The sequence below is a fragment of the Aspergillus foveolatus genome, assembly GCF_047715535.1.
Source record: "Aspergillus foveolatus strain CBS 279.81 unplaced genomic scaffold BDW70scaffold_138, whole genome shotgun sequence".
NCBI classification, from domain to species: Eukaryota; Fungi; Ascomycota; class Eurotiomycetes; order Eurotiales; family Aspergillaceae; genus Aspergillus; species Aspergillus foveolatus.
In genome coordinates, this window is record NW_027396202.1 from 19,119 (window position 1) to 28,600 (window position 9,482).

The following is a 9,482-nucleotide window of genomic DNA, read 5'->3' on the forward strand; positions in this document are numbered from 1 at the left end:
CATGCATTCATGTCGCAATGGAGAAAATCAATCAAGTCGCGGATGAGACAGCGGCTGACCAGCCGGAGAGCTCTCGCCAACCTGACAAGAAGCCAACTTCTGGCTTCGCTGCGTTTTTGGTAGGGGAAGACTGTTCTCGACACAACTTGGCACGACAATCCTGCTGAACACTATTACTACAGCGCATATTTACCTATTGTCAACCCCTCGACTGCGCCCTCGAAATCATTGGCATCCTCGCCGCGATCGGCTCCGGTGTAGCAATGGCAATGATGAACCTCGTAATAGGAGAACTGATGGATGTCATGGGCGACACCACACGTATTGCCACAGATCCAGACGGGTTCATGGCTGCCGTCAGCACGAATTCGTAAATATTCACTCACCCCTTTTCGCCTTGGCCCCAGCTGATATTCTCTCAGGCTCTATTTTGTATACATTGGCATTGCTAGATTAGGCTGCACTTACCTATACTCGACGCTATTTACCTACGTTTCCTTCCGAGTCACGAATAATATCCGGCAATCCTACCTACGAGCAGCCCTCAGCCAAGAGGTCAGCTATTTCGATCACGGGACTTCTGGGTCTATATCCATGCAGGGCACATCCAATGGAAAGTTGATCCAGTCCGGCGTCGCAGATAAACTGGGACTTTTCTTCGCGTCGTTAGCTACCTTTATAGCGGCTTTCATCATCGCGTTCATCAGTTACTGGAAGCTCACCCTTATCCTCATCTGCATCATGCCAGCAACCATGTTGGTCATCGGTACCATGGCTACGATTGACGCAGGTATCGATGAGAAGAACTTGAAGGTCATCTCTCAAGCTGCTCAGTACGCCGAAACATCCCTCGCAAGCATCCGCACGATCAAAGCCTTCAACCTCGAGTTAAGAATTATGCACAAGTACAAATCTTTTCTTCTAATTTCACGACAATTGTGTCGCAAGAAGTCCGGTGTGTATGGTGTTATGTTTGCCTGGCAGTACTTTGTCATTTATGCAGGTATGGGTTTGGCGTTCTGGCAAGGCATCAGAATGATTGCTCGTGGGGAAGTAGAGGGCATCGGTGCCGTCTTCACGTAAGTGTCCTGCAATCTGGTTGACACATCTGTTCTCGACAAATAGCTGACCATGGTTACCAACAGTGTCCTCTTCTCGGTCATCATCGGTTCCACCTCGATCAATGGCATTGCTCCAAACATTTCCTCTTTTGTTCGCGCTGCTGCTGGCGCTACAGAGCTTTTTGCTTTGATTGACAGGACCTCAGACATCAACCCTCTCGACGAGTCGGGCCAGAAGCCCAGTAAAATCTCTGGTGTCATCGAAATCCAGTCTGTCGGCTTCAGTTACCCAACACGACCAGACACCAAAGTGCTTGATGACTTTTCTCTTACCATTCCGGCTGGAAAAGTCACAGCTTTAGTGGTATGTCCCCATTCTCCTCCCTCAGCTATTGTAGAATAGCGTGTGAGAAGGGAGACTAACACTTCAATAGGGCGCCAGTGGCTCAGGGAAAAGTACTGTTGTTGGTCTTTTGGAAAGATGGTATAATCCTGTTACTGGTGACATCAAACTTGATGGAGTCAGCCTGAAGGATTTGAGCGTCACCTGGCTTCGTACAACAATGCGACTTGTCCAACAGGTGTGTTCCAAGTCAACCCTGGAAACATCACCTTGCCCTAGATGCTTATATTCCATAGGAACCTGTTTTGTTCAACGGAACTGTCTTTGAGAACATCGTCAATGGTCTCGTTGGCACTCCTTGGGAGAAGGCTTCCAGAGAAAACCAAGAAGAACGTGTCAAACACGCAGTTAAGCTTGCCTTTGCAGATGAGTTCATTCAAAACCTCCCAGAAGGATACGACACACGCATCGGTGAGAGAGGCGGACTTCTTTCAGGAGGACAAAAGCAAAGGATCGCCATAGCTCGAAGTATTGTTTCTGACCCTTCCATTCTCTTGTTGGATGAAGCCACCTCAGCACTCGACCCACACTCCGAAGGTATAGTCCAAAAGGCACTCGACAGTGCCTCCAAGAACAGGACCACGCTGGTCATTGCTCACAAACTGGCCACCATTCGAGATGCTGACAACATCGTGGTCATGTCCAAGGGCAAAATTGTTGAGCAGGGAAAGCATGATGATCTAGTGGCCCTCAACGGCACCTACTCCAAGCTAGTCCAAGCCCAGAATTTGTCTACCAGCAAGGGGAACCTGGATACCCGGACATCTGACGAAGAATCGACAACATCTACCGAAGCGATAGAGACTGTTCAATCTCTCGAAATATCCAATTCTGCTATCAACGAGAACCTCGCCTCTCAAATGAACAGGGAAGATTTTGACCTTTATAAGTCTACAGGACTTCTGTATACCATCTGGAAGATGATCATGTCGGCTCCTGAGCTTCGAGCTTACTTTGTTATAATATCCATTGCCTGTGCTGTTGGAGGTAAGACTGCCACTGCACAGCCACTATCAGCTATAGACTCTAACCAAATGACGCAGCTGCTGTTTACCCAGGACAGAATTTGCTACTTTCCGAAGTCATGGATGTCTTCACATCCTCTGACCTAGTCAAAGGTGGTGACTTTGTATCTTTGATGTACTTCGTCATTGGCCTAGGAGCCTTGGTGGTGTTTTTCGTTATGGGATGGATTTCGAACAGTATTGCCCAGGTGAGTTCGGGAAAAGAGACTGGATCACCGTTCTGCTAAATTGAACCCCAGTCTCTGAGCCAGAATGTCCGGGAAGGGCTTTTCCGAAGTATGCTGAGACAAGACTTGCGTTTTTTTGATAGACCAGAGAACACCGTTGGTGCTCTTGTCAGTCGCATCGACACCCAGTCACAAGCTGTGTTGGAACTCATGGGCTTCAACGTGGCATTGGTCCTTCAATCCATCATCAACATCATTTCCAGTAGCATTCTTGCTCTTGCATATGCTTGGAAGCTCGGCCTTGTTGGTGTTTTTGCTGGCATGCCTCCTCTTCTACTGGCAGGATATGCCCGTATTCGCCTGGAGACAAAGCTCAACACGGACATTGACAAGAGATTTTCAACAAGTGCTTCCATAGCGTCCGAGAGTGTAAACGCCATACGGACTGTTTCATCGCTTGCGATTGAGAAGCGTATTCTGGAGAAGTATACCGCAGAATTAGATAGTGCTGTTTCGGGCTCGACTTTGCCTCTTTTCACCATGATGATTTGGTTCTCTCTGACCCAATCGATCGAGTTTTTCATCCTTGCTCTGGGATTCTGGTGAGTACATGGTCTTATTCTTGCTGTAGACTACTGACTCAGTGCTATAGGTTCGGATCGAAACTCGTTTCGCAAGGAGAAATCACATTTCCACAGTTTATTATATCTTTCTTGGGTGTCTTCTTCTCCGGTCAGGCCGCTGCCGTCATCTTCAGCTTTGCAAGCAGTCAGTACATCATCTCTATTTCAATCAACACCTCTAACACGATAACTCCAGGTTTCACCAAGGCAAATTCTGCTGCCAACTACTATTTCTGGCTCACCAGCCTGCAGCCGATCATTCAGGAAACAGATCAGAACAAAGGAAATGGTCCTGCAGATGGTGGAAGTTCCATTGGCTTCCAAGATGTTCAGTTCTCTTACCCTCTTGTCCCAAAAAGAAAAGTCATCAAGGACCTTAGTCTCACGGTCAGTATACCTCGATATATGCGGGGAAGATCAAGCTAACGTTGAGCAGATCGACCGTGGACAATTTGTTGCCTTTGTCGGCGCTTCTGGTTGTGGAAAGAGTACCATGGTGTCCCTCCTTGAACGCTTCTACGATCCCACAAGTGGCACCATCAACATTGACGGCTCAGCTCCTCTCACCGAGATCAGTCCCCGTCTTTATCGCAGCAGAATCGCTCTCGTTCAACAAGAGCCCACTCTCTTCCCTGGCAGTATCCGTGAGAACATTGTTGCGGGACTTGATATCGGTCCTGAGGAACAAGCGCTTGTCAGGGATGATGCACTAGAAGCAGCTTGCCGTGCAGCCAATGTATGGGATTTTGTGAGCTCTCTTCCTGAAGGTCTCAACACCTTTTGTGGCCAGGGAGGTAGCCAGCTTTCTGGTGGACAAAGACAGAGGATCGCCATCGCGCGTGCTCTCATCCGCAACCCTAGTATCATCTTGCTGGATGAGGCGACTTCAGCCCTTGATACCGAGTCTGAGAGAGCCGTGCAGAAAGCCTTGATGAACGCTGCCGCCAGTGGAGATCGCATCACTATAGCTGTTGCCCATCGACTTTCCACCATTAGAGATGCTGACAAGATCTGCGTCTTCCACCAGGGTAGAATCGAGGAGGCTGGTACGCATGACGAGCTTATTAGGCAGAACGGCATGTACAAGCAGATGTGCGACGCAGAGAGCCTCGGCAGGGGCAGCGTAGCTTGAGTCCCTACTGTGGGCTCCGTAGCGTAATATCTGAAGATGGTTTAGAGATAGATGGGATGTAAGTGGTATTTTTCTTGAATAAATAGACCTATGATTGTGACAGACTCAGTTAGGTACTGTTTCCTTCTTATTTGTTTCATCGCCCTTGACCTTCTCTTCACTTCACTTACCCAATACGGTAATACGACGCATATTCTAAGCATGGTTGATGGAATGAATTTTTTGTCGCTGGCAAATAAGTCTCCAACCGTAATATCAATTAACGTACGACTCAAACATTTGCTTTGACACCCTCAACAATTCCTGACTAGGATACGATGGCACCACGGCCATCAACCAATGATTTGTATTCTGAGCCGGTTTTCGCATACTTTGTTCTATCGATCGAGACGTCGCGATGTCAGGCCAATATTTACGAGATGCTGTATAGCCCCAAGTCCATGACACAACCCGGCCAGGTGAAGCAGTCTCGGGTCGAGGGTTTGGTGTCTGTGCAGAACGATGTTATACGACACTACTGCGAATATACCAGAATATAGCTCAATATGGGATTATCTCAATGAGGTATCCATCTGGGTCTTCCACAAAAGGGACAGCTACGACGGCTTCCCACAAAGGTCTGTCAAACCCCTTGTCGGGCGTATCGCAACCCAAAAACGTAGACACCTCCTCTGAACTTTGAGCCACTCCAGCCTCTTTGAGCATTTTGACATCGTAACTTCTGATATATTTCATGGCCGTTGCCATGTCCGGGACGCCGATCGCCAGCTTGACTGCACCATTTGGAGTGCCTAGTAGGTAAGGGATCATCTCAGAAGGCGGCCCCGGGGGTCGGGGTAGGCGTCTCCTAGCAATGCGGCAGAAGAAGAAGTGGATTGGGGTCTTCTTGGCGCCGCAGCGGCAGAGAAGGTGAGTGTCTTCATGGTTCAACCGTACATGGTATTCTGCAAAGTCTCCATGCCCCGTACGTGCAGCCAGAATCCGGGCAAGAAGGGGCCTGGGGAGCTTCAGCTCCGCCGGGCACCGGGGGGAGGTGGTGATCTGGAGTTCCTGATAAGACTTTGGGGCTGCAGTCTGCCAGTATCTTTGTAAAGCCGACAAGGCATCTGCTTTCGCCCTGCGTTTTAAGGAGGCGTACGAGTACCTGCTTGAGGAGGGAGGGTTCATAGCAGCTCCCCTCTTTGCAGCTTGATCAGCTGCTTCGTTCTCAGGTATCTGCATGTGGCCTGGAACCCAGCAGATCTGTACAGAGCCTTCATCGGTGTCCAAAACCTCTCCCGCGACAGCCAGGTTCCAGCTAGGGATTGGAAGGATTCAAAAGTTTCCTGAGATGAACCAGTAAAGGATGATAAAAGCCGTGCGGCTACCTCTAGATTGTCAAGGCAGACCCAGAGGTTGGTGGCAAAGCAGGCTGTGTCCATTGTAAAAGCTGCTTTAACCCCAGCAAGAGCTGCTTCGGCTTCAGCGTCAAAGACCTCTTTGTTTGGGCCTAGGGAGAAGGAGGACTGGTGGAACAGCCTTCCGCATTGGTATAGTGCAAAGCCAGCACCTGCCATTCCATTTGCTAGTTTTGAGCCATCAGTAAAGACCTTTATATCAGTTTGCCTAAGGGAGGTGTAGAAGGCTTGAAATCTATTAGCAGCCTGCTTCTTGGTCTGCCTGGGAGCCCTGATTCTAAGCAGGGCAGCTTCTCTTGTCTCCTGCGGGAGCCAAGGGGGATATTGTAGTGGGTTAAGTTGTTCCGATTCGGGTAGGGCTAGTACGCGACGTGCGAAGCGGCTGGTCTGGAGGCCAGTCCGGGCTATTCTTGTAGCTCTTTTGCGGAGGGGGTGGTATGGGTCTAGGCAGCGGAGACGGGCTGCAGCTGTGGCAGCTATATAGTCTAGCTCAATCTCCGCTGGCAGAAGCCCTGACTCCCGGTAGAGTGCAGGTGTTGGGGTTGTGCGGTAGACAGGGAGAATTGCCCTGGCCCCAGCTAGTACCACCTTGGTAACTTTGTCAAGGTGGCCTTGGACCTGATTTGAGATTAACCCCGTGCGGGAGCCGGGGCGTGTCCGGCCTGGCCACCAGGTTTCAGCGCCGAAGTAGACCTTTCGGAGGACGCAGGCAGTTATTGCTTGTCGCATAAGATATGGGTTTACCCCTTGTACTGTGTTCCCTAGACTGCGGAGGGCATTGGCAACTGTTAAGGCTTTTGAAGCTAATACCTTGACGTGGTATTTAAAGCTGAGCTTCTTGTCGAAGAGGATTCCTAGCCAGCGGAGGTAGGGTCGGGTTGTATTCTCGGAAACTGTTACCGCGCCTGCCGTAACAGAAGGTGTACTGTTAGGGTCTTGGTCGGCTCTGCGGCGGGAGAAGTATATTAGCTCGTATTTGTCCGGCGCGAAGGTGATCCCTTGTGCAAGCCCCCAGTCTAGGGCTTCTTGTAGAGAGTCTGACAGGTGTTGGGAGTTAATCTCTAGTGTTGGGGAGATTGCAAGAAACCCTGCATCATCTGCATAACCAAATCTGGACTTTGGGTTACCTAGCAGGAACAGGGAAGCAATATAGAGCATGAACAGGATAGGGGATATAGGTGAGCCTTGGGGCAGGCCACAGTGAATATCCATAATGGGTCCTAGCTCGCCGTCCAGTCGGATCTGGACTGAGCGTCCTGTGATGAAAGAAGCTACCCAGCGGATTAGATGGACTGGCCAGCCTTGAGTACGGAGCTGGTAGACAAGTCTTCCAGGGAGGACACCATCAAAGGCACCTTTAATGTCCAGCGTCAGGAGACTAGCTGTCAGGCCCTGGTTTAGTGCATGTTCCACGTCATGAAGCAGGCAAGTAGTAATATCACTAGCAGAGCGTAGGGGCAGGGCCCCAAACTGTTGTCTAGCCAGGACTTTATAATAGATAGCAATCCATGCTATATTCCGTGCAATCAGGCGTTCTAGGCCTTTTCCTAGGACAGAGAGGAGGGCAATTGGCCTATAGGACCTAGGGCTAGTCCAATCTGTCTTGTTTGGTTTTTGGATAATGGCTAGAATAGCATGGCGGAAGCAGCGAGGGTGGTAGCCAGTTGATAGGCAGCCTCGGTAGAGTATTAGTACCTTGTCCCTGATTAGGGGCCATGCTGTCTTAAGTATGTTGGTGGGTAGTTCATCACTGCCTGGGGCTGTATCCCCTGCGTGCAGAACGGCTTTCTCTACCTGGGCCATTGATATTTCTGGAAATGGCAGGGACCTGGATGGGACCGCAGGGGTGTCTAGTGGAATATCTCCTGCTTCAGCAGAGTTCTGGAGGAGATTGCGGGCTAGGATGCCGCGTTTAGCCTGTACACTCACGGCTGGGGGGCTTTCTGGTTGCTGAGGATCTGTCATTGGGGGGCTGCGGTAGGATCCTGTTGTCCTATGCCACTTAGACATGTCAAACACGTCTTTGCTTGTGGTGGTTGTATTGATTTTCTCCCTCTAGTAGTTCCGTTGGGCCTGCCGAACCACCCGCCGGAAGTCCTTCTGCGTATAGAGTCTTGTACGGTACTTCTGAAGTGCAGTTTTGCATTCTGTGTTCCACCAGGGCTGTCCCCCACCTTGAGGTCGGGATCGAAGTGCTGAGGCAGCATATGCACTGCAGATGGCCGAAGTAATTTTGTCTGCAAGGTTATCTAGTTCGTCTTCTGTTCTTGCTGTGGCGGGGAGGTTGTTTATACTCTGGGTCAGGAGATAGTTGAAGCGGCTGTGGTCTAGGGTGCTGAACTTCAGCCTTTGTGGAGGCTCCAGATGTCTCTGGCCCCAAGGGAGAGTAGTGAGGAGGGGACGGTGGTCTGATGTGGCGTCTAGATGCCCCGCAACCCTGGTATATGCCCCAGCCAGAACAAGGGAGTCTGATGCAAAGGTTAGGCCTAGGGTATTGCCCTTGTCGTGTGTAAGATTATCTATCTCTGAGATAAAAACTAGTCCAAGTCTGTCAAGCCATACAGATACTGGCTCGGCTAAGGTAGAGGGGCCCCGCTGAAGCAAGGGCTGCCACCTGCTGTGTAGTAGGTTGAAGTCACCAGCTAGTAAGACTGGCTGGGTGAAGTAGGAGTCAGGGAGTTTAAGAAGCTCCTGTATAGCCCCGTTGGGCCTGATTAAGGACGCGCTGGGGGCGTTGTAAATATTCAGGATTAGAGCAGAATGGCCCGAGCGGGCAGAGATTTATAGTAGGAGGAGGTCTGATAGTGCTTCTTGGTTTTGTGTATTAGGGCGCAGCTGGGAGGCCTGTATGCCCTTCTTCTTCCGGATATAGGTAAGGACACGAGGTCGGCCGCTTAGCCCCCAGTCATCTGTAGGGGAAAAGCATTCATATGAAGGATGTTTCTTGGTGATCTTGCGGGTGAGGTCCTTGTAAATATAGGGTTCCTGTACTAAGATGATATCGATATTGTTGGAGTAAGCCCGGGATAGGGTGATTTCATGAGCTGTGCCTGCGCGGCCAACATTCAGCTGGAGTATTGAGAGTGATTCCTTTGTATAGTTTTGGTATTTCATAGTCGCTCGTTCATTAGAACGTCAAAGCTGTTTTGAGGCTTGGGTGATGCAAAGCGGACAGCCCTGGCTGTGACTGGGGGGGAGTCTGCTGGCTCCCTGGGTGGAGGGGTAGATGACCGGAAGATAAAGGGTGACTGTGGAGGGCAGCTATTGCTGTCCATATCTCTGTCCTCAGGGGCCTGAAATTCTTGCATGCAGCACTGTCTTTCTAGGCGTGCCTTTGTGTATTCTAGGGAGCCGGCTTTCCGGATCTCTGCTTGTTGTGCCTTAGTACAACGGGTCCCTGCCTTGCTAGGCCGGAGAAGGCATTTCTCGTAGTCAGCTGGGTGAGGACCATGGCAATGAAGGCATCTTGGGGGGCATTTATGGGGAGGTCCAGCATTGCATCTGTTTGTGTGTTCTTCCTCAGAGTGCTGAGTAGAGCCACAGAGGCGGCACCTAGGCTCGCGGGCACAGGTTCTGGCATTGTGCCACTTCCAGCATTGATTACATTGTATAATCTTTGTCCTTCTAATCAGGGGCTGGGCGTTGGTAATCATGCCGAACAGGGAGAGTCGTAC

General features: G+C 50.4%; 1 protein-coding gene across 1 annotated transcript; it reads left to right on the forward strand.

Annotated features, from left to right (window-relative positions):
• Positions 1-17: 17 nt before the first annotated feature.
• Positions 18-4,411, forward strand: BDW70DRAFT_166564 (ABC transporter ATP-binding protein; the record flags this gene model as incomplete). The annotated part of the gene is made up of 11 exons (XM_073742017.1): positions 18-119; positions 183-370; positions 423-1,079; positions 1,146-1,425; positions 1,496-1,642; positions 1,701-2,451; positions 2,508-2,677; positions 2,729-3,258; positions 3,309-3,424; positions 3,476-3,666; positions 3,716-4,411. The coding sequence occupies 11 exons, from the start codon at positions 18-20 to the stop codon at positions 4,409-4,411; spliced, it is 3,828 nt and encodes a 1,275-aa protein (XP_073590944.1).
• Positions 4,412-9,482: the final 5,071 nt, after the last annotated feature.